Source organism: Apodemus sylvaticus, chromosome 19 (genome assembly GCF_947179515.1).
Source record: "Apodemus sylvaticus chromosome 19, mApoSyl1.1, whole genome shotgun sequence".
Classification (NCBI taxonomy): domain Eukaryota; kingdom Metazoa; phylum Chordata; class Mammalia; order Rodentia; family Muridae; genus Apodemus; species Apodemus sylvaticus.
Genome location: NC_067490.1, coordinates 17,162,838 through 17,187,967, shown reverse-complemented (window position 1 = coordinate 17,187,967; position 25,130 = coordinate 17,162,838). Strand labels below are relative to the sequence as shown.

General features: G+C 45.3%; 1 protein-coding gene across 3 annotated transcripts in view; it reads left to right on the top strand.

Annotated features, from left to right (window-relative positions):
• The window catches only part of Fam13c (family with sequence similarity 13 member C), a 113,445-nt gene that overhangs the window by 19,990 nt on the left and 68,325 nt on the right, over positions 1-25,130 (top strand). For all 3 annotated transcript variants that reach the window (XM_052164161.1, XM_052164160.1, XM_052164159.1), the window contains one exon: positions 17,543-17,661. In XM_052164161.1, coding sequence (XP_052020121.1) covers positions 17,543-17,661 — 119 coding nt within the window. The remainder of the gene's footprint in view (positions 1-17,542; positions 17,662-25,130) is intronic.

The following is a 25,130-nucleotide window of genomic DNA, read 5'->3' as shown; positions in this document are numbered from 1 at the left end:
GTTAGAATTGCTGGCTGGGTAACAGCATGGGGCTGGGGAAAGCTACTGTGGTGAAAGCTCACTCTGGTATCTGATTTGTGGGATGTTTGACTGTAACTAACCGGCTGGCTGTGTATCTTCAATAGGATTAGTGTACAGAACATGGTACTATTGTTCTGTGGCAGAAAGTGTGTCACTGTTTATTATGTTATTACAGAAGTAACTCATTGAAATCAGCCTTCTTAGCAAAAACTGGAAGGATGCATGGATGGATGGATGGATGGATAGATAGATAGATAGATACTAGATAGATACACACAGCGATAGATGAAAATAGATATGATATATGATACATAGATAGATGATAGATAGATATGATACATAGATAGATGATAGATAGATATGATACATAGATAGATGATAGATAGATATGATACATAGATAGATGATAGATATGATGCATAGATAGATGATAGATACATTGATGACCATTAGTTGACCTTTTGGACATGTTTTAGTTTGGAAAATCCTGGCCACCCTTAAGTATGACCCACCAGAACGGAATGGAATGTTACTGGCTGTTCTAACTCATGGCTTCACAGAGGACATGGTTCCCTCCCATCCACCTCCTCCTGTCAGTTTTCCTCTCTGGTGAAACTGGCAGCTGGCTCGGAAATACCACAGCCTAGGCACCCGAAGACCAAGGTGGCTTTCTGTGAAGAAGGAGCATTAAACTCAAGCCTGAATTAGCTGAATTCTGCGTACAAAATGGGCAAAGGCTAAAGATCTGAGGTCCTCTCCTTGTTAAGTCTTTTCCTCTACAGTTACTCATTCAGGTATGATGAATGAGACTTGCTGTGGAGTAGGCACAGCCAGTGCATTAACCTCATCCCTCTCCCTTCACTGTCTTCCAGCTCTCTGTCGTCTTGGTTTTGTTTTGCTCGTACATGTAGGAGAAAAATATGACAGGTATTCCTCTGTGTGGCTTATTTCGTTTAACATGGTTTCTTTTCTGCTTCGTCCACTTCCCCGCCATGGACATGGATTTGCTTGCTGTGTATTTACTGTTCTTCTCTTTACTGACTCGTGTGCTCATGGGCACACAGGGTCATTCCATCTCATGGCCACTATGAGTAGTGATGTAGTGACGATGGGAAGTGCCTTTCTTTTAATTTCATTTAATTCTGTTTTATCAATTACATATAGGGACTTTGATGGCCCTGATAACCTTTTCTACTCATGAAGAAAATTAAAAGACAGCAACTCTCTCCACCAAAAAATCCCCACAAAAACAAAGCAACCCCCTCTGTTGATTTCCTAAAGGTCTTACCTTTGTGCTAAACAAACGAACAAACCCCCCCAAATCAAAAAAGCCCAACATCGTGGGAAATTAGGAACCATTTCTGGTGGGAGAAGTATCTGTAGAGATAAGGATTGGTGGTTAGAGGAGTTGGTAGGCCGTGTGCTGGACAGGAATCATGGGGACTTCAGAGTTTGCTGTCCCGTCCGTCCAGCCACTACAGCTGTGTGCAGGCCTGGGTGGTGCAGTGGTTAGTGCTGATTGGTTGATTACATTGATCAGAACACACCCTTGCGTATGTGCATCATAGGTTTTGCAGGCTGGAGGCTAGCGTGGAATAAAAGAGGAGGAGGAAGAAGGAAAATAAACTCTCCCTTCATTCGAGTTGTTTGCCTGGAATGACATTATAGTGACAGAAATGTCTGAGTAGCGTTGGTGGACTCAAGGTAGACTCAGGGTTGTCAGTCACCATGAGGCCGTCTCAGGCTCATGATGGGGTTAGTCAAAAGCTCTAATCTCTGGGTGGTAGGCACAGAATTCTGACTCCAAATATCATGAAGGTCTTTGTGGACTCTGTTTTTAAAAACTGTTTTTCAAAACTCAAACCTGGTAGCTACAATAATTCTTAAGCTTTATTCTGCTTTCCAAGGATTGAACTCTCAGTATTTGGTTCAAGTTTTAGAAACGACAGAACCGGAGTGTATGACCGCATCTGTTTATGGGATGCTCTGCCTCTGAATACATTTTTCTGACTAATTACTTTCGGGGTTGGTTTACTTTAACTTCTCTTCCTGTGGTCAAGGAGGTAACTGTGATTTCTAAAGCTGCATGCATCTCTGGGCCTGCCCCATCTTAACGTTGGTTGACGGTGGCTTCCACGCCAGGTGTCTGTGGGCGGCCTTGTCTTGAGTGTCAGAAGCAATAACTCATTTGAGTCTCATAACTACCCCTGGAGGTCTGTTGGCTCTCATGGTCCCTTTTTGCTGTGGAGGAAGTGGAGGGACACAGAGAATTCATTTGCTCCAGGCCATAGCAATTGAATAAGAGGCTGAGACGGAGGCACTAGACGGTGATGTCTTTTCATCCTGGTGATTGTATTAAAAGCTGACTTGGACTGATAATTGATTTGGAGGGCACTTTAAACATACAAGAAGTTATCAATAGCCACAGTAAATTGTCTCTGCTGAGTGTGTGCATGTGTCTAGAACCTTGCGGGATAAAGTCTGCCTGGAATTAGGAGGTGGGGAATCTCCTTCCAGTTCTAGAAGATTAGGTCTAATAAATAATGCATGATTTATGTGTACAGATGTTTTGCCAGCATGTATGTCTGTTCATGACATACATGCCTGGTGCCCACAGAGGCCAGAAGAATGTGTCACATCCCTTAGAACTGGACTTAGAGTTGTGAGCCAGCATGTGGGAGCTAGGAATCGAACCCTGGTCCTCTGAAATTGCAGCCAGTGCTTTTAACCACTAAGCTATCTCTCTAGTTCCAAGGTCTAAATTTTTATGTGAAAAAGAGGTTTTTTTTTTTTTTTTCAGCTTACAGTTACAGACACGTATTGTGTAGAAGTCAAGGCAGGACTAAACAGTCACATCACATGTGCAACAAAGAGCTCAGAAACATAAATGCAAGCACATTCGCTTGCCTACCAAGATCTAATTTTTAATAGAGCCATTGTAGGTGGACGTCCTCAGACCTCCTTGTGTTTGTTGAGGAGAGACGGGGCAGGAATAGAGAGATACTCTGGTGTCATCAAAGACCCTTCATGGTATGCACATACTATGGTTTGTCACGTTTTAATATGACAGTTCTGAGGCATTATGGGGGTACTTGTCTCTTAGATACTGTCTTAGTTGAGTTTTGCTGCTATGAACAGACATCATGGCCAAAGCAACTCTTATAAGGACAACGTTTCATTGGGGCTGGCTTACAGGTTCAGAGGTTCAGTCCATGATCATCAAGGCTCGAGCATGGCAGCATCCAGGCAGGCATGGGGCTGGAGGAGCTGAGAGTTCTAGCTGAAGGCTGCTAGGAGGAGACTGGCTTCCACATGGTTAGGAGAAGGATCTTCAAGCCCACGCCCATAGAGAGAGACACTTCCAACAAGGCCACACCCACTCTGACAAGGCCACGTCTTCAAATAGTGCCACTCCCTGGACCAAGCCTATTCAAACCACCATAGGTAGTAGTGACCAGGGCAGTTCTATTTAAGTGCGGTCCAGGAGCAGAAAGTAACAAGATAAATTTCTGCGTATTTCATACTGTGGTAATTCTGTCTGTCTTTATGCTTCTGGGAGATGCTGTCTAGAGACACAGGCAGATAACAGGTTGCTCAAGTTTAAGCAGTTGTGTCGAGGATGAAGAATGAAATCTGAAGTAATTGGTGACAGGGTAGAGTGTGTGACCTTTAAGGTCTAGCTTTCTTAAAATTATGAATGTAGATGATACATTGCTCTGAGTATTAATTTACCACCAACTTGGGTCATGGTCATGGCGATGTAAGATCATGAAGCTGTCTGTCCTGCTCAGGAAGTCTTTGTCCCTTAAATGATGATGTCCCCTTGGCTTGGCATGCAGTAAATTGGGTTTTCTGTTCAGCTACTGAGCTGGGACTTCCTCCTCCTCCAAAGATAGAGATCTGCATGAAGGATAGAGGGTTACGGACATGGGGCCATATGGGCAAGTCACTCAGTGAATCCAATTTATGCAGTAGGAGTTTCTTAGTGGAAAAAAAAATAAGGAAGGAGGTTTCTAAATCTAAGGGAGTACACTGTGCATGAAGAGAGCACTGATGGTGTGCAAAGGCATCCCCTCACGTGTCACTTGTCCCATCTGGACTGTCGTACATCAAGGAGAGACGTGCACACAGCTGGACCACGACACCCAGTGAAGGCTGCACCCGTAAGGGCCGTGGATTCCATCTCTCCTAAGCCTCAGCTACCAGCTTGACAAGGCCAATTCTTATCGGAGGGAGCATCGGCTGAGGAATTGAATCCGTCGGAGTGACTTGTGGGCATTTCCGTGGAGGCAGTTTCCTTGGCTGTCGATTGATGTGGGAGGACTCAGCTTGCTGGTCCCATCCCCGGGCGGGTGGTACAGGGTTCTGTATGTGAGCACGGGCCTCAGGGAGCCAGGCAGTAGGCATCCTTCATGGTTGCATGAGTCGCAGCAAGGCAGTGGGAGGCATCCTTGACGGGTCCTGTCTCTGTTCCTACTTGAGTTCCTGATCTGATTCCCCAAGGTGATGGATTGTGACCAATGATAAACCCAAGTAAACCCCCTCCCTAGTAGCCTTTGGTCATGACGTTTATCACACAGCAACAGGAGAGTGAACTAGGTTGCCATCTGAGAGTGATTTTTTGTCCAGGATCTTTTCAGACATTTCCGAAGTCTGAGCCCTATTGTAAGAGGAGGATATATCCTCCATAGAGAGCATATCTTTCCTATTTTGGCCACCATGATTCAGATTTATTCTTAGAAAATTTCTCATAGGGAAAAAAATCAGACACACCCCACCATACATAGAAGAAGAAAAGGCCAATATTTGTTTTTTACCCTCTCTACCAGGACATGGGGCACCTTGGATTTGGTCACCTGTCCCATTCTTGGTTATAGAATATATAGCTCATAGAATGGAGTTCTGGGTTGGAGCCCATGTAGCAGCAAGTGAGATCTGAGTAGATGCAGTAATTGTAGTATAGTATAAGCACTGTACAGTGGTGAATTAGCTACTTATCAATCATGTGGTCTCATATTTAAAAAAATGGTTTAAATTCAAATACATGTATATATATATACATACATACACATATACATATACACACATATATACACACATACACATACACACATATACACACATATATACACACACATACACACACATATATACACATACACACGTACACACATATACACACACATACATACACATATATATGCACATATACACACATATATACACAAATACACATACACACACGTATATTCACACATATATACATATATACCCACATATATATATATATATACACACATATATACACATACACATACATACACACACAAACACACACACATATATGTGAGTATTTTGCCTGCATGTATGTTGATGTACTACTTACGTGTGTCTGGTGCCTGTGGAGGTCACAGCAGGGCATCAGGTCCCTTAGAACTGGAGTTACAGAGAGATGTGAGCTGCCATTTGTGTGCTGGGAACTGAACCCAGGTCATCTGGAGGAACAGCCAGCAATGCTCTGAACCATCTCTCCAGCCCCATGTTTTTATATGTTAATATCGAGATGCCTTCTATAGTAAGTGTAATATGGCTTGATAACAAGCATTTAATTAATTTTTTAAAAGAAAAGCCAATCAGTAGTTTGGACTTGTGACCAAGCCTGCTCAGTCAGTCAACAGGTTCTCCAGCACGGTAGTGAGGATTGAAAAGAAAGAAACAATTAGACAAAGCTGCAGTATGACCCCAGTCAGTTCTGAGACTGAAGGGCGGGTTTAATAATTCTCAATCCATTTTTATACCAATTTAATTACATGCAGGAATTAAGGTCAATAGTAGTACAATAAGGAATAAGCAAGACAGTAAACACAAAATTGTCAAGGCAGTAAGCAAAGTAGTCCCACATCACTGCAGTGTCAGTTGTTTCCAAGGGTGTGTAAGGATGACCAAAATACCTGAGCCTACTTCCTTGTCCAAGCCCAGAATCTTACCTGAAGCTTCCTTATTATGCCCTAATGTCAGATTCCAGCTTAGGCCCTTGTCCTTGGCCAATGTCAGACTCCTGCCAGGCAGCACGGCACCCCAATAAGGCTCTCCACAGACTTGGTACTCAGGGCTGTAGTGGAGCCCTCCAGCTGGGTCAGCGCTGAGCTGATAAATTAGGGTCATCCTGAATTCACAGCCTTGGAAGCTGGTACCTAAGTAATTTTCCCTCCCTCCCTCTCTTCCTTCCTTCCTTCCTTCCTTCCTTCCTTCCTTCCTTCCTTCCTTCCTTCCTTTCTTCCTTCCTTTTTTTTTTTTTCAAGACAGGGTTTCTCTGTGTAGCCCTGGCTGTCCTGGAACTCACTCAGTAGACCAGGCTGGCCTCAAACTCAGAAATCTGCCTGCCTCTGCCTCCCAAGTGCTGGGATTAAAGGTGTGCACCACCACCGCCCAGCCCTTCCTTCCTTTTTTTTTTTTAACACATTTTCTCTTTATTAAATCGTTTAGTTTTTTCTTATCATTTCAAGTTAAGAATCTAGACCCTTCTTTCATGACATTTGAGATTGTAACTGTGTTATGTTTCTTGTTTCTTGTTTCTGTTTAACACATTCTCTCTTTATTAAATTATTTAGTTTTTTTCTTATCATTTCAAGTTAAGAATCTAGACCCTTCCTTCATGACATTTGAGAGTGCAACTGTGTTAATTATGTTTCTTGTTTCTGTGACAAAAGGAACTTCAGGAAGTTCTAGATAGTCATGGAGTCGGGCCCACCAGGCAGCCGGCCACGTTGGATCCGCAGGCAGGGAGCAGAGAGAATGAGTGTTGTGCCTCCTTTGCCTGTTCCCTTTTATCCACCCCAGGACCCCAGCCTGTTGATGCTACTGCATGGATTCAGGGCAGTCTTCCCAGCTCAGCTACCCGCGTCTACATCATCCCCCACAGGCGGGCTTAGAGATGGTCTAAGTTGCTAGTCAGTATTAACCATGATTGGTTCTTTTTTTTTTTTTTTAAGTCAGGGACTGTTTATTAATATTTTTAAACTTTTTTAAGATTCATGTTTTTAATTTGTATTTTACAGATATAGGTGTTGAGCCTGTGTGCTTTCTGCGTGCACTGCCTGCAGAGGCTAGAAAAATTAATATTAGAGTTGCTGAGTGTTGAGAGGGCTTTAAACTACTGTATAGATAGGTTCTGGGAATCAAGCCCAGACTTCTAGAAGAGCAGTTGCTGCTCTTAATCACCAAGCGATCATCTCTCTGGACCCTGTTAATGAATTTTAACCAAAAGAAAAAAAAATGACTCTCAAAAATGTGTCCTGCTAAATTATTCATGTTAAGAATTCACCAGCAAATAGTTACTGGATATCTGATGCAGATCTTTTGGAGAACAAGTCCTGCGAGAGAGGAACCCTTGTGAAGCTTCCGTTTCCACACGTGTCTGTTGGTTGGCAGTGGCAAACCCCCAACACAGCCCATACCTACTCTAACAAGGCCAACAAGGATGTGCAAGAGCGGAAGCTTCCCTGTCGTAGAACTGCTTCTGTTATTCTTGGCACCACTGGCCTGCTGTGGTTCTGCCCCTTTAGCCATCGCCCCCCCCACCCCCCACCCCGACCTCACCCTAACAGTTCTAAGCCCTATGGAAATGAGTTTGAAGCATGGCCTATGTGTTAGAAATACTGGGCACCTTCATCGCAGCTGCGGGTGCAATGTTGAGTGCTCTGTGCGGTATGTTCTTTTTTTTCTTTCATTTTAGCTGCTGTGTTTCTGACTTAAAGCCTTCCTGGAAGAAGAGGCAGTGCAATTAATACTTAGATATTGTAGCTTTTCTTAGGCTTTCTGGCAACCCACATCAAAGGCTCCTTCTGGGCTGGAGAGATGACTTAGTAAAATGTTTCCCCGTGCAAGCATGTAGGCATGACTTTGGATATCCAGCATTCATGTAGAAAGCCAGGTATGGCAGTGGGCCTGCAATCCCAGCCCTTTGGAGGCAGAGACAGGCAGATGCTGGAGCCATGCTGGCCAGCCAGCCTTGCCTATGGGCAAATCAGTGAGAGAATCAAACTCAACAATTAAGATGGAGATAAATTGAAGAAAACACTTGATATCAACCTCTGGTCTCTACATGTGTTGTGGTTTGAATATGCTTGGCTGAGGGAGTGCCACTATTAGGAGGTGTGGCCTTATTGGAGTAGGTGTGGCCTTGTTGCAGTAGTGTGTCACTGTAAGTGTGGGCTTTGAGACCCTCATCCTAGCTGCCTGGAAGCCAGTCTTCTCCTAATTGCTTTCATATGCAGATGTAGAACTCTCAGCTCCTCCTGCACCATGCCTGCCTGGATGCTGCCATGATCCTGCCTTGATGATAGTGGACTGAACCTTTGAACCTGTAAGCCAGTCCCAATGAAATGTTGTCCTTGTGAGAGTCACCCTGGTCATGTGTCTGTTCACAGCAATGGAAGCCCAAACTTAGACAACATGCATCCTCCCACAGGCTTGGGAGCTACCTTGTTGACCCAGCACACAGCTCTTGCATAGCAGACCCTTCATTGGAACAGTTCAGTGCAACGTGTCTTCTCATCCTTGGAAGCAAAAGCTCTAAGTTCTGCTTGTGTCTGAGAAGCGCACCAGACAGCTTTGGATTGCTCTAACAAAGGGCCAGACACAAGCTTCTTTCAAAGTAAATAGAAGGCACTTCAGCTCTCAGCTTTGGACATTTACAGCCCAGGATTGGGTCACAGTGGTGGCCTTGGATTGGACGCTTCTGACTCAAGTGGGGAATTTATGCGGGGGTGTAGGGTCCCCTGATGATGTGGAGCACAGAGCAAGAACAGGCAGCATGACAGTCCTTTCCAAGGCGCGCACCTAATGTCTTAGGGTTTCATTGCTGTGAAGAGACACCATGACCACCGCAACTCTTACAAGGACAACATTTAATTGGGGCTGGTTTACAGGTTCAGAGGTTCAGTCCATTATCATCAAGGCAGGAACATGGCAGCATCTGGGCAGGCATGGTGCAGGAGGAGCTGAGAGTTCTACATCCTCATGTGCTAACAGTGGAGAGAGAGTGTATGCAATACTGTGTTGGTTTATCTTTTCTTTTCTCTTCTTTTTTTTTTTTTTTTTGACTATTTTATTGGGTTCTTACATCTCTCGCTTTTCCAACCTTTATTCCACCCTAATCCCTTCCACAGCCCACCTCCCCTCCCCCAACACGAGGTCGAAGAGAAAGAAGGTTAGAGGGAAAGGGGGCTGTCGATCTCTTTAGGCTTCTTCTTGCTGATTAGGGTTGTTAGGTTCATTGGAGCAAGTCCAGTCTTTGTAAGTCAGGAGGACATCTCCAGCTTCTCTTTTCTTTGCTTATGACCACTTGACAAACCACAACAGTAGCAGTAGCCACCTCTTCTTCAGAGCATCTCCAGGCCCTCGGAGCTCTGACATTTATTCCCTCTCCAGAGTCCCCGGAATTCCAAGCATAAACTATCTGCAGTTGGCAAAAATCATGCCCTTCCTAGAGCACGAGACAGTCAAGAGTTAAGGGCTGTGGACAAACTGAAACAACTCCATATCTCACACCAGGGATTAAAACAAAAACGTATTCACATCACATAACTGGGTTTTTAAAGAAAAAAACGAAAATCCTACTACCACCCTAGGCAGAGCTTGAGCAAAGGAGACCTCAAAGCCTGGCTCCATAGTGACACAGTTCCTCCAATAAAGCCACACCTACTTCAACAAGGCCACACCTACTCCAGTAAGGCCACACCTACTCCAAAAGGCCACACCTACTCCAACAAGGCCACACATTTAACAGTACCATTCCTTGTGGGCCAAACATTCAAAGACATGAGTCTATGGGGCCACACTCATTCAAACCACCACACCTAATTTTGGAACTTCCTGCAAAGGACCCACTTCTTACAAGACCAAAGCTACTCCCAGGACTGTCACCATGGTGACCAAGGTTTTACACATGTGTCTGTGGCAGGTGTGCTTGACAACCCATAGCCAAAGCGGCTAGAAGACTCAACTGGGAAATCAGATGCAGAAGCCACTGCGTGTGGGCTCCCGATTTGTGCTGTGTTGTAGACAGGAGACTTTTAAGAAATTTGTCCCCAAAGCCTCACATCTTGAGAACTGTTAAAGAGGAAGTATTGTTCCCTTGACATTAAGGATGGGGCATCTCAATAAAGGTGGTAAAGTCCTAAGTGCAGGTGAAGTTTGCGATTCTAGGATTACCACCGTTTTCATGTTGGTTCTCTTGAGACATAGCGCCATTTCCTGGCCAGAATCTCCCTTCTTATGATCAGGTTATGTTTAGTTTGAGAGTCCAGTACACACCCTCTCATATCTGCTGTCATTTCTTCTCATCGCACCTGTGGTCCCTGAAGTAATGCGATTTCCTAGTCTGCTGAGGTCTCCATCCAAAGAAAAAAGTGTGTGTGTGAGGGAGGGAGGGAGAGAGAGAGAGAGAGAGACAGACAGACAGACAGACATAAAGATAGACAGACACACAGAAACACACACACACAGAGACAGACACAGAGACATAGAGACACAGAGACAGAGACACAGAGACAGAGAGACACACAGATAATGACACACAGAGATGGAGAGACAGAGATTTAAAGACAGAGACATACTGAGAGACACAGAGACAGAGACACGACAAACACAGACACACATAGTGACACAGAAAGACAGAGACAGAGAGACAAAGAGAGACACTTAAAGACAGACATACAGAGACACACAGAGTGACACAGAGAGAAACAGAGGGACAAAGAGACAGACAGACAAAGAGACAGACAAAGACAGACCCATTGCTAAGCCTGGAGAGAATTGAAAGCATCCTTAAAGGGGCCTCTTGGACCGACTTGCTGGGTGATCACACTTCTCTTTAAATCCAGTGACTGGATCCCGGGAGGGTTAGGCGTGAATCTCTCTTGATCAAACAGCTTGCTTGGCAGCCCAGCGCCCAAGGCTGTGAGCCCCTGCTTGATGCCTTATTTTGTTCAACTCTTGGAGGGAGTTTAATGTTACACAAGCAAATTGAAGGCCAGCGGATTTAAACATGCTCAGAAATGTCTAACAAAATGGCTAGTTTGAATTTTACAAGACGGTCATCCATGAAACTTTTTTTTTTAAATAATGATAAGGCAAAAAAAAAACAAACAAAACAAACAAACAAAAAACACTGAAAAATACAAACACCCAAGTTCCCTCATCTAAAACCGTTCTTGAAAAGTCAGGCTAATGCAGGGATGTTACTGGAAGAGCCTGCATTTTGCCAGTGCTGATGGCTATGTCTGTTTTTTTTTTTTTTTCTCCAGTAGAACAAGCAATTCAAGGCCTTGCCTGAGGCCAGACTTTCCCAGCCTCAGTCCAGTTGCAGTGCATGAGAAGGTGTGTGTCTGGGGGGGGGGGGGGAGAGAGAGAGAGAGAGAGAGAGAGAGAGAGAGAGAGAGAGAGAGAGAGAGAGAGAGATGCTTAGTTAAAAGGTCTATTGCCACGATGCATGTGTTGCAAAGCTCTGGAGCACTCTCGAGTAGGTGCGGGGAGGTTCGATGGGACACTCAGCTCTCACGGATCGGCGTGGGAGGCTGCCGTGGAAAGCTGTCTCCTTGGCATGCAGGGCCTGGCTGTTACCCTCTGCACCTATTAGCAGCTGTGATTAATGACCAGAGACCTGCACAAGATTGGGCTCAGTAGCTTTCCAGCATGGGGTGGGGGTGGTCTGAGGGGCTCACCAGGCTTTTGACCCTTTCCTGAAGATGGATGAGCAGTTAATGGTAGCTTGAAGGGAGGGGCTCGTGAGACCCTGCCCCCCCATAAAGATTTATCATTAGGGAAAATTCGCTACTGGGGAGGGGGCTCATTAACCTCTTATCAAGTTTCTACAGATAGTTTAATGATTGCTCTGCAAAGGGGTTCATTAACTCCCCCCCCCCAGAATTTGTTATCAGTTAATGATTACTAAAAGAGGGATTCATGAAGCCCCTGGCATAGTTTAGAGTTACTATTGCTACGGTGAGACTATTGTTACAACATGACCAAAAACAGCATGGGGAGAAAAGGGTTAATTTCACTCACAGTTAGATATTACAGATTATGTCAAAGTCTGGACAGGAACTCAAGCAGGATAGGAACTTGGAGGTAGGAGCTGATGCAAAGGCCATGGAGGGGTGTTGCTTACTGGCTTGCTTCCCCTGGCTTGCTCAGCCTGCTTTCTTAAAGAACCCAGGACCACCAGTTCAGGTATGGTACCACCCACAGTGAGCTGAGCCCTTCCGAATTGGTTATTTGAAAGGAAAAAAAAAAAGTCTTACAGCTGGATCTCATGGAGGCATTTCCTTTCTGATGACTCTAGCTCATGCCAAGTTGACACGCAAAACCAATATAGTCCTATAGGCTTGTGTTTTTGAATGTTTGATTCCCTATTTGTAGATCTATTTGGGAAGGATTGGGAGGGCTGGCCTATTAGAGGAGGTGTGTCACTGGGGGTGGGCTTTGAGGTTTGAAAAGCCCACATTAGGCCCAGTGTGTCCACCCTCCCCAACTTTGTCGATCAGATGTAAGCTTTCACACCCCCACAACCCCCCCACCCCCGCTTCACATCTGCCTGCCGCCATCCTCTCTGCCATGGTGCTAATGGATTGTCTTCGTTAGGCTTTTATTGCTGTGACCAGACACCATGACCCAGGCAACTCTTATAAGGACAACATGTAATTGGAGCTGGCTTACAGGTTCAGAGGATCAGTCCATTATCATCAAGGTGGGAACATGGCAGCTGAGACTGCTACATCTTCATCTGAAGGCTGCTAGCAGATTACTGGCTTCCAGGCAGCTAGGATGAGGGTCTTATAGCTACATACCTACAGTGACACGCCTACTCCAACAAGGCTACGCCTCCTTCAACAGGGCCACACCTCCTAATAGTGCCACTCCCTGGGCCAAGTATATGTAAACCATCACATACGGATTAACACTCCAAAACTGAATGCAAGTCCTCAATTAAGTGCCTCCTTTTATAAATTCTTAGTCATGGTATATCTTCACAGCAGCAGAACGGTAACTTTTATAAGGGACGGCATTTAATTGGGGCTGGCTTACAGTTTCAGAGGTTCAGTTTGTTATCGAGGTAGGAAGCATGGCAGCCTACTAGGGTAGTGGAGAGTTCTACATCTTGATCAGAGGATGGCCAGGAGAGTGTCTTCTGCAGCCTCAAGGAGACTTGATTCTACACTGGGCGGAGCCTGAGCGCAGGAGACCTCAAAGTCCCGCCTACGCAGTGATTCACTTCCTTGAACAAGGCCACACCTCCTTCAGTAAAGCCATACTTCCTAATAGTGACCTTCCCTGAGGCCAAGCATTCAAGCACAAGAATCTATGGGGCCAAACCTATTCAAACCACCACAGAGAGTCACCTAGTGTTTGACAGAGAGAACCCTTCACGAAAGGCAAACTTTATGTTGGATCATGATTTTATTAGCATTTTTCTACCCACCGGCTCTTAGCCCCATGAACATGGACAGAACATCATGGCGGTGGGACCTTCACCGCATGGGAGCTAAAGCTAGAAGCTGGTCTGCATTTCTTAGCAGACAGGAGCACAGAAGATGCAACCAGGAAGCGGCCAGGAATAATACGCTCTCAAGACTCCCAGCGACTTATCTTTGTCAGCTAAATTCAACCCCCTGAATCGCCCATGACCGCCTCTCGGAATAGCGCCACCAGCTGGACATTAAGTGCTCAATGCAAGAGTCCAGGAGGAACACTTCACATCCGCTCTGTAATAGAGTGAGGAATGACGTCATTCCAAGCTCCTCTGTGGGCAAGAGGCGGGAAGGTGTAAGTTCCTGGAAAGAGGCAGCTAGACTGGGAGTAGTTCTTCCTCAAAATACCCAAGGGAGCTAATTCTTGCCTCCCACTCCATTTCCTCTGAGACGTTCACTGAAGGCTTTTTCTTACAATTCCCTCCCCCTCCCCCCACCGCTTCAGAGCCCCTGTGCTGTTCCATCGTTGTATGGGGCAGAGATGGAAAACAACTGTGAAAAGCACATACCGATCTTATCCTTGACTACCATCCGGCCAGCTGTTAAGAGTTGTTAAATACAGCTGCGCTCACACGGGTCACTGAAAGATGGCGGGACCAACTCTGGATCTACATTGGGGAGATGAGTATGTACTCTGTAGCTCAGTCACGTAGCACGGCATGGTCCAGTTTTCTTTTGACTTAAGCACTGAATTGATATTAGTGTCTTTCAGTGAAAACCACTTTAAATAATACAGTTTTTCTTAACAAGAAACTATATAATTTCAGTGATTTGAGGCCGGTTAAGTTACCAGCTGTATTTGTTACTAGTTTAGTAAGTGAACAAAAATGTCTACTGTCATGGGAACAGGCTTTAAAATGTGTAAATGCCAGGTGGGTATTTCAAAGTCGTTTTAAATTTACCTTTTGCATAAAAGGCCATCTTCCTAGCTTGGGTAGGGCTTCCCTTCCTCCCCTTCCTCCCCCTCCTTGACTCCTCCCCTCCTCCCTCCCACTTCCTCTCTCTCATTTCTCTCACTGCAGAGAATGGAGAAATTAAGCCCGTTCCTAGAGGTAATGTAGGTACTAAAAAGTGCCCGACTTGCAGTCAGTAAATGTGACATTCACACTGGATTTAGAAAGTAGATATGCAGCTGGCCAGTGGTGGTGCATGCCTTAGGGAGGCAAAGGCCAGACAGATCTCTGAGTTCAAGGCCAACCTGGTCTTTAAAAACAGTTATTTTAAAGATACAACCAGAGTGAGTTCCAGTACAGATAGGGCTGTATAGTGGAACCTTGTCTCAATACAAACAAACAAACAAACAAAAAAAGAAAGTAGGTAAGTACACATCCTTTATATGTCTGTCTTCCCCTAGAAATCTATCTAGTAACTAGATGAGAGCCACCGGCCATTTATACAGAAGAGGGGCATATGTGATCCTACCTCCTGGCTGTGTACAGATGAACTTTGATTTATTGTTTAAGTAATGACAGGGGAATCAGTTATTTTAAAGATACAACCAAAGAATTTGTTCTCTAACCTTTTTTTTTCTTTTCTTTTTTTTTTTCTTTTTTTTTTTTATAAAGAACCAGGTCATTTTTTCATAACGAAGCCACATTTTCAGAATCTTTCTTCCTGTTTGTGTTTATAAGTGCCTTGTTTGAGATATCATGTGTGTGAGGCCGGAGACAACCTCGGTTGTCTGTCTTTGTCTTCCTCCTTGTTTTGAGGTGGGGTCTCTTGCCGTTTGTGTACCCCAGGCTAGTAGCCCGCATGTTCCCCAGGATGTTCCTGTGTCTGCCTCCCATGTTGCCAGAGCTGCCCTAGATTAAAGACACACATCCCCATGCCTGGTTTTCTGTGGGACTTTGAGGGTTGCAAAGCCAGGTCCTCATGCTTTGGTCCATCACACCAGTGACACTAGACGTGACTCACATGAGGGGTGACATGGAGGCCTGATGAAGATGCAGGAAAAGATGTTGGGTGCCAGATTTCCATCTGACCAGATGGCAGGAAGACAGACATAGAGGAAAGAGAGCAATTGGAAGGCTGAGACCGAAGGTTTGGGTTAGCCCAGCAGAGTCCACACAGCGAGATTGTTATCTCAGAACCGCCACAACGAAGCAAAAAGGAATCTAAAATATTGTTGGCACTTCGATACTTGCACAGAAATGTGAAACAAGGGTTGTAATAGTTTTTCTGTGATAGGAGACTCTGGTGACTCTGTGGCCATTCTAGGGTATTCTAATATTTTGGAAAAATGACTTATAGGAGACTTGACCTAGATGGCTCTAACCCATTACCCTGGAAGAGGCTGGGTCTCTCTTGCCATTGATGTATTCTGCAGAGACTAATGCAACATCACCCCCACATCCCACATAATTTGACTGTGCTTATTGGTCATCTGGAATTACTGAATCACTCATGGGTTCTCATCGTAGTATCTGATTCAGTGGGTGCAGAGGGACCATTTCATTCTGAGAGGAATTTGCCATAGGCTTGTCACTGCCTAAAAGATTGTCAGAGTTCAATTGTGGGTCCTAGATCTATCTCTCTCTCTCTCTCTCTCTCTCTCTCTCTGTGTGTGTGTGTGTGTGTGTGTGTGCATTGAAGCAGAGTTAGTTGTTGTATGAATGTGTTTGTGTTATTCACTGCAGCTCAGGCCTCAGAAGGGTTTTTATATCAGTGGCGATGACATCGTGGGCACTTGGGAGTTGGGGTCTGTGTGGATGCCTGGTAAACCGACAGGCACATTTACATAGGTGGCAGTGGAGAGAGATCAGGCAGACACGGGGCTTGGAGTGCATGGAACGAATGTGCCTTAGTGTTCAGACTAGCTATAAGTTATTTCTTCAGAGAGAAAGAACATCTTTCTCTTATAGGAAACTTGGGAAATCCATATGGATCCCCAAATGTAGCAAAAATGACATCCTTACAGATACTACTATTAAGATTTTAGCTCACCAACTCCCAACCTTTTTGTGTCTATGAGTATTCATTTTTTTTCAGAAATTAAAAGTCTTGTAAGTGTTGCTATATTAAATTTATGTAGCTATTATTATGAGGTATTCTTTAATACCCTTTAAAGAGCTATTTTATTTGGGTGTGGAGGGGTGGCCCAGAGGTTAAGGGCACTTGTTGCTTTTTCAGAGGCTCTGGGCTCGGGTCCTAGGATCCACATGGTGAGTCACAACCATCTCTAATTCTTTTTTTTTTTTTTTAAGATTTATGTATTTTATGTATATTAGTACACTGTCATTCTCTTTGGACACACCAGAAGAGGGCATTGGATCCCATTACAGATGGTTGTGAGCCACCATGTGGTTGCTGGGAATTGAACTCAGGACCTCTGGAAGAGCAGTCAGTGCTCTTAATCGCTGAGCCATCTCTCCAGCCCAACCATCTGTAGTTCTAGTTCTGGGCATCCAATACCTCTTCTGAACTGTTTCTGGGTACCCCATGCACCCGGTGCACATGCATACATACATGTGGATGAAAGACTCATAAAACCCAGGGATCTCTGAAAAGCATATTTTAACGTCTTAGCACTCTGTGCCTCTGTGTACATGTATGCACTTGAGTATAGCTGCCTATGGAAGCTAGAATGGGTGTGTACCTCTGGGCCTGGAGTCACAGACAGTTGTGAGCTGCCTGCTAGTGTGGGTGCTAGGAACTGAGTTCATATCCTCTGTAAGAGTACAAATTCTTAACTGTTGAGCCATCTCTCTAGTCCTTACTATATCATTTTTAATGCCTAAAAAAAAAAAATCTTATATTTTTGGAAGTGGTATCCCTTCTTTCTCTACACTCAGATTATCAATTGAGTGGGAGAAAAAAATGCCTATTAAATTTGGTCACTGAGTTGTCTCTCTTCCTACATGGAGGTCAAGAGAGCGAGTAGTATCTGTAGTTGCCTCTTGCCCTGAACTGAGCCCAGCCCAGAGGTAGTGCCGTGGAAATGACTGCCTCAGACAGCTCATCTGTAGAATGGCTCTTTTTTTGTCTTGTAGGAGACAGAGCACGTGGTGCCCAGCCAGTCAGAGTGTCAGGGCAGAGCGGGAACACCAGCCCATGAGAGTCCTCAAAGCAGCATCTTCAGGTGCCAGGAAACGGTGCGACTTCAACCAAGGTGAGTGAGTTTGTTCAGAAGCTTCACTGCACCCTCTGGTCTGCTTCCTGGAAGGGCTGACCTGTATGTACACTTGCCACCAGCATGTGAGTCAAGGGTTCCTAACTTGGTTGGCTTTCGTCGCAGTCAGAGAAGCTACTTAAAGGGGCCTTGAAGAGAAGCCTCGTTGCATTCAAGAGAGATGCACAGGGCCTTCCTCACCTTCTGTTTGAAGATCGCAAGTCCTGAGATTCAGGGAGGGGAGGGTGGTAGGTCTGTTTGTGGAGGAGAATTTGTGTAGCCCTTTGTTTTATGACCGAGAACATTCCGTGCTCCTTTCTGATCTCTGTCAATCCTGATGTGCCACCAGTGATGGTGTTCGAATCCATACCCTGCCAGTTGCTTTTACCTGAGATCTCATTAGGTCTCGATGGGCTCAGAAAGCTGTCGCTCATGAGATCAATTGCATGGGATGACCTGAGTCTGAGAGACATTAAGTCCCCTTTGCCTGGTCTCGCACAAATAAGGAGCTGAGCTGAAGTGGGTACCTCCAGAGTGTGATCCTAGCAGGACAGATGTAGTGTCTGTGTTGACCGAAGTCTTGTCCAGTGACCTCAGTCCAGAAGCAGCCCAGGGCTGGCTTCAGCCCCACTAGACCTCCTTGGACAGAGCTCTGAATCCAGAGCCAGGATATGGGCAGAAAGCTGCCTGCAGAAGGTTGGCATGACCCTCTGACAGGAGCTTGGCACAACAGCCGTCTACGGAAAGTCTCTTCTGGAAATAAACAGAAGAAAAGAATTCAAGGGCTCGTTCTGTGAGCTGTCTTGTGGGACCCTGTGTTTGGATTACTGTTGCCCTCACTCAGGGGACGGGGAAAGCTCTGCCTCTGAGCGTGACCTTTAGAATTTTGTTTTTGAAGGCAGTGCAGTCTGAGTCATAAGAACACAGCCTGTGCCCGACGTACTAAATTTAGGAGCATAGAACCCCAACAAGGATGGTCCACTCTTTGAAGTGGAGTCATGGGCCGCCATTTGACTCTGCTGTGGTTGGAATGGGGACGTTCTCCCGCAGGTTTCCATGTTTGAACCCTTGTTACCTTTTAAGAAGTTGGGTCACTAAGGGGCGGTCTTAAGACTTTAGAGCCTGTACCCCACTTTCTGTCTTTGTGCCTTCTGACTGCAGATGTAACACGACTACCAGTCTCAAGCTCTTGGCCCCATGCCTTGCCCACCATGATGACCTTTGTCCCTTAAACAGTGACCCAAAGTAAGTCTTCCTGCTCCATGTTGCTTCTTGCAGGGCTGCACCCTCCTTCCGGTCATTGATTATATTGTTGGTTTGACCTCAGGAACTCACAGTTGGACGCCATGTTATTTCCTCACTGATGAGGAATCTGCCCCTCCTGCCTTATCCCAACAGACCTCTTTTCTTCTGAGCTTGTCTCTGTTGGGCCGCGACCAGCTCGCCCGTCCTCCCACCCCAACAGCCCAGAATAAGGTCAGCCCATTCCCATGCATATTTCAGAACAGCACGGAGCAAACAAAACCAAACAAACCAATCCCAAGGCTAAAGCGCGCATGCTTACGTATGGAACGTGAGGTGTGGTCGTTTGGGTATGGGCGCTTAGCAGAAGGGAGCTGACCGGGAAATGGTATTAGCCAGCTAAACTTCTCCAGTTCAACAAACTGAAAACCGTTTTATTGTCGTGCGTGTGGTTGGGATGCTAACTGGGAATGTTACTGTGGTCAGAAAAATGGATGAGAGTCTGTGGTGCTCATTCGCGCATGACCTGCTAAGAAAAAGTATGGACCTAGATGGTTCTATGAGGGACCGGATAGAGCAGGAGTTCTTTAACTATTTGGGGTGATGAGTTGTGCTTTAACCGGACTCTCAAAGGTGATGGTTGAAAAAAAAAAAACCATGATATACACTTATGTATATGTATATAAGACTTTGGAAAGTTCCCAGACTGTTAACTGTGAGGAAAACCAGGTGTCAGGTCACCAGTAAGCTTTCCTTATTCAGTGAGCCTGCTGCCGTCCTCAGCAGCTTCCGGTGAGCAATCAGTCCTCCAGAGATCCCTGAGAGCCGTTCCCCTAGCCTCTGTGCCGGACTTTCTCCTTTCCACAGGATCTAGCTCTCTGAGCCGATAGCATTCCGGAATATTCTGTGTGCTGTGCTGCTGTCAGCAGTCACAGGATCTGCTAAGCCACAGGTCGTGGTGAGTGATGTCTTGCCAGTTAAGACCAGTCCCTTTGGGTTTCCTAGCTAAATTAGGCTGGCAACATTCAGCTGTGGAGTCATTGATTACAACCGTGGAGATATCACCCAGGGACAGTCTCGGGGAACTTTTTAAATCCTCAAGATATTACAGGGACCATGTGATGGGGTGGCCAGGCGAGATGAGATCTCTGGGTAAACATATCTGAGTCAGGTAGCTCACATTCCTCACAGCAGACCATTGTGTCAAGCCCAGCACATGGTTAGGCTCAGGCATATGTGGATATGCATTGTCATTGTTGTCTCCTCCTCCTCTTCCTCCTCTTCCTCCTTCCTCCTCTTCCTCCTTTCTCCTCCTCCTCTTCTCCTCCCTCATTTCTCTTCTTCCTTCCTCCTCCTCTCTCCTTTCTCCTCCTCCCTCCTCCCTCCTCTTCCCTCCTTCCTCCTCTTCTTCCTTCTCTTTCTCCTTCTCCTCCCTTTCTTCTTCCTCCCTCCTCCCTTCTTCCTCCTCTTCTTCCTTCTCTTTCTCCTCCTCCCTCTCTTCTTTCTCTCTCTTCCCTTCTTTCTCCCTCCTCCCTTCTTCCTCCTCCGTCCTCCCTCCTCTTCTTCCTCCTCTTTCTTCTCCTCCTTCCTCTCTTCCTCACATTTAAAAGTCGATTTTTATTTCTTAAAAGATCAACTTTTTGGTTAGTATACAAAGATAATTAAATGGGTTTCGTCGTGACATTGTTGTTCACACATACCACTGTAATGACTTGGTCACATTTTCTTTTCTAAATGCCACCCCTGCCAAATCCCATTGTGCCTTCCTCATTGTAACAGTCCCCTGGTTTTGTGTGTATGTGTGTGTGTGTTTAAATATTGATTCTACAGCAAAAGAAGATGTGATAGTTTGTCTTCCTTCCTTCCTTCCTTCCTTCCTTCCTTCCTTCCTTCCTTCCTTCCTTCCTTCCTTCCTTCCTTCCTTCCTTCCTTCCTAGCATGTCATAGCACTCAAGGAAAAGGGGACCTCATCGGAGGAATGGTTCCCATTGGAATTGCCTATGAGCATGTCCATGGGGGCATTTTCTTGATTGCTAATTGATGTGGGAGAGGCTGGGCTACTGTGGGCTCCACTTAGGCAGGTGGACCTAGGCTGTGTAAGACAGGTAACTGAGCAAGCCAGCAGGCAGAGTGTCACCAAGGTCTCTACTTTGGTTCCTGCCTCCAGGCTCCTGCTTTGGGTGCCTGCCTTGGCTCGCCTTGATGTTGGACTACTGTAGGAATATGGAAGCTAAATAAATAAGCAAACCCTTTCCTCCCATGTTGCTTTAGGCTATGGTTTTAAGACAGTAACAAAAAGCAACAGGGCATCCTGTATCCTCTCTTGTTCTTCCTTTAAATGCCTTCTCCCCCCTAACAGTTCCCTCTTTGATGCCATATTCCTTAGATGCTATGTGTGTGTGTGTGTGTGTGTTTCTGAAGGTGGCATCATGAAATTGGAAGTGGTATTTCCTTTATCATTCATCTACTGATAGCATTTAGGCTGGTCCTATTTCTTTGCTATGAAAACAGTGCAGCAATAGTCACAGAAGTGCAGGTACATCTGTGAGTCCTTTGGGTCTATTTCCAGGAGTGGTATGACATGTTGCTTTTCTTTATGGTCTGTGAGGAACCCCTACTCTGATGTCTGTAGTGGCTGCTTTACGTCATGTATGTGAGAGATTGTCTTCCCACATCCTCCTCAACACTTGCTGTCACTTGTTTGACTTTTATAAGCATGTTGTGTGTGAGTGCACATGCTTGTGTATGCATGCATGTGTGCACGAGGGTCCTGAAGAAGGCAGAAGAAAGCAGTGGACCCTCTAGAGCTGGAATTAAAAGGCAGGTAGTTGTGAGCTCCTTCTCATAGCTGCTGATAGCCACACTTGGGTCCTCTGCAGGTGTGAACCAACACTGTTAACTGCTGAGCCAAGTCTCCAGCAGGAATCCTTTGTTTTCTTGATTGTGGTCATTCAGACTGGAGTGAGTCGCATCTCAATGTAATGTTCATTTGCATTTCATTTGCGGGCTAAGGGTTGCTGAGGATTGAATTAATCCAGCCGGCCCCAAAATTGGGAATCTGCCTGTCCAAACGCTGAAGGTCCTTGTCCCCAGTTGGTTTTTGATCAATCAAGAGCCAACAGCCAATGGCTGGGCAGGTAGACTGAGGTGGGACCTTTATATTTGCATGGGCTAGGAACTGGGAGGAAGGAAGACAGAGCATCTCCATGATTCAGGGAAGAAGGATGGTGCATAAGAACTTCAGGACAGAGAGCCAACCAGCCATGTAAGAATTTGGCTATGTGGTCACTGGCCACTTCCCCAATTGGGCCTGGAGTAGCAAGGGGCGGGGTTAGGAGTCTCAGGAGTACCAGAGGGTTGCAATTGCCAGCAGAGGAAGGTTTAGGAGGAGTTATCAGTGCCCAGTCTTTGAGCTATTCACAGCATGTCAAATTTAACGTGTGTGTGTGTGTGTGTGTGTGTGTGTGTGTGCATGTGTGTGTGTTCCATTCGAGAGTCCAGATAGCTCCTGGGCGGGTGAGTGCATGCAACCCACAGGGAGCCAAGCTGGTGTAGCTAAACTTGCTGCTACAAACGGTGTCGAACAGTTTTTCACATGATTTCTGGCCACTTATGTTCTCTTGAGAACTGCCTATTCAACTGATTTCCCCATTTCTTTCTGAAGTGATTTGTTTTTATTTAATTTAATTTTTATCTCTTCATATATTCCAGATATTAATACTTCATCATACATATAGTTCAAAATGCTTTCCTCTTATTCTGTAGGCTTTCTTCTCTCTTGGGTGTTTGTTTCCTCTGCTGGATGGAAGCTTCTTAATTTCATGTGATCCCATAATTCAATTGTAATCCCAAGTTATCAGAACATGCTCACCTGGGCTTATATTTTGAAATGTTTTCCTGGATAGTTTCAGAGTTGTAGGTCTTACATTATGGTCTTTAGTTTTGAAATTTTTGTTGTTGTTTTATATAGAATAAGAAAATAGGGTTTTGTTTTATTCCCTCACATGTGGATATCCAGTCTCTCCAGCACCACCTATGGAAGAGGCAGTATTTTCTCCAGTGTATGTTCTGATAGTGATTTTGAAAATAGGTAGCCAAAGATGGAAGGGTTTAGTTCTGCACCTTTTATTCTTGCCTTCTATGGGCTTGGGTTTGTGTATGTGTGTGTGTGTGTATGCTAAGTCCTGTTTGTTGTGATTGTTACAAGGCCTCTGCAGGGTAGTCTAATTTGCTATTAGTGTTACTAACAGCAAAAATTTCTGATGGAGACGTATGTAGACATAGATAGTAACAGGATATTGCCAGACTCTGGTCTGGCTCAGAAATGCCTGAAGAAGTTGGAATGGAATCTCCACAGGGCAAAGTGCTACTTTCTTGGGAGTGAGAGAACATTTAAGTGGCAAGTGTCAAAGACCGTTCTGTGACAAGGGCCTCTTGGGGGTCATTCATGTTCGGGGTAATTGTGAGGGGTAGTCGTTAGGGACTGCATCAGTCCTTGTAGATATGGGGAGTCCTGGAGTTGCCAGAGACCACACAGTAGATGCTTTATCTGTATCTCAGATGCTTTATACCCACAGCCTTGTGCCTGGATTTGAGGCTAAAATTTGGATATATCTTTTTTTTTTTAAATGTCAGTGTGATAAATGATCACCAACTGTGGCCCAAAATGACACTCTTAAGTCTTTTCGGTCAAGGTGTTAAAAGCATCACGTCCTGTCTGAATGCACAGAAGGCAGGGGCAGGGTCCTATGGCGGGTACAGGCAAAGACTGAGGTTAAGGACATCTTGGGTGGTTATTATGCCTGCTATTATGTTTGTCTTTCCGGGAACAATTCCTAAAACTTTTGTTACGGGGGAACTCTTTAGAAGTTTTGAAGCCATTATCTTGATGTCCTCTTCTTGTACGTCTCCCATGGCTTTCTGGAATGTTCTCTTAGCCTTAGGCTCCTCGATCCACTTGGCCTCTCTTGCCCATCTGCCCTCCCTGCCCCCATCCTACATCCCTCAGCACTGCAGTGGACCAGATACAGTGTGAGATGTGTAGTGAGGAGACACATTTGGCTCCCAGAGTGTTGTAAACCGTTATGAGTCCGTATTGAAAAATCTAGAGTTTTCAGCTTTTGGTGGAAAACTTCCAAGAGTAGGACTGCCTGGAGCATGCATACCTTCCTTCGAACCAGGATACAGTGAGCAGCCAGAGTTCCTTCCCCTCACCCTCCTTCCCTCCCAGTTTACTTACTCTGGTACTTGGCATTTGATTAAGGATGCCTACTTCGATCCTTCTCTTCCTGGCAACTGCTCATCCTGGGAGCTCCAGCTAGCTCCTAATATAGCATGTACAGGCCAGCAGTATTTTAAAGACTCTTTTCTAGTTGACGGTTCACATGTGACCCTGGACTCTTGGTGTCTCTGAATGCTTCTCGGGAGTTTGGCTACTCTGGATGCTCCTGGGTGTCTGGTATTTAACGAGATCTGTGCAACTAGAGAATTGCTTTCCCCAGAACTGGAAAGCCTATCAGTGGCTTAATGGCAACTCCTGTTTTCTAGTTCAGGACCTAGGAAGGCTGTGGCTTCCTTAGGTTCTCACTCCCGTGGGTCCCAGGGCCAAGACAAGAACTATAAATCAGTTTGGAGCATCTTCATGAATATGCATCAGTTTAACTGAGTTTTATTGCTAAAGCCTATGCCCGCCTTGCGGACCCTCAGCTATGAGAAAAAAAAAAGGGGATTTTAGGAATATCCGGGAATACTAATGAAGGTAGGGAGTTCCTTCTCAGCTCAGTAAATTTTCTTTAGAGAGTGATTAACTCACTTGTACTTAAAATACTGTATTAAAATTTATGACAGAATTAAGCCATCAGTGTCCTTAAAGACCTCCTCTGTATCAACAGGAGCTGTTTCTCAGCAGCGTTGGTGTTAATTAATTGGCTTCTTTATCTGTGGGTCCCCAGTTTTCAGGGAGCTGAGGAGCTTGAGCCAGCATAGAGGCCTTTGATGGCTTTCCCTGTTTCTCTGTTTGTTTCCTTCAGATGAAAGGAAAGGCTGAAAGCTTTGTTGCTTTATGGGGAGAGGAAGTTTTCTTGGCAGCTACTTTCCCTTGAGGGGAATAAAGCCTTTTATCTTTTGTTTTGAGACAATGTGTGTGTGTGTAGCTAGTTGTTTTTATTTTTTAAAAAAAATTAAATAGAAGTGAGCAGATTCCTAATGAGTTCCGCTTGAAGGAGAAA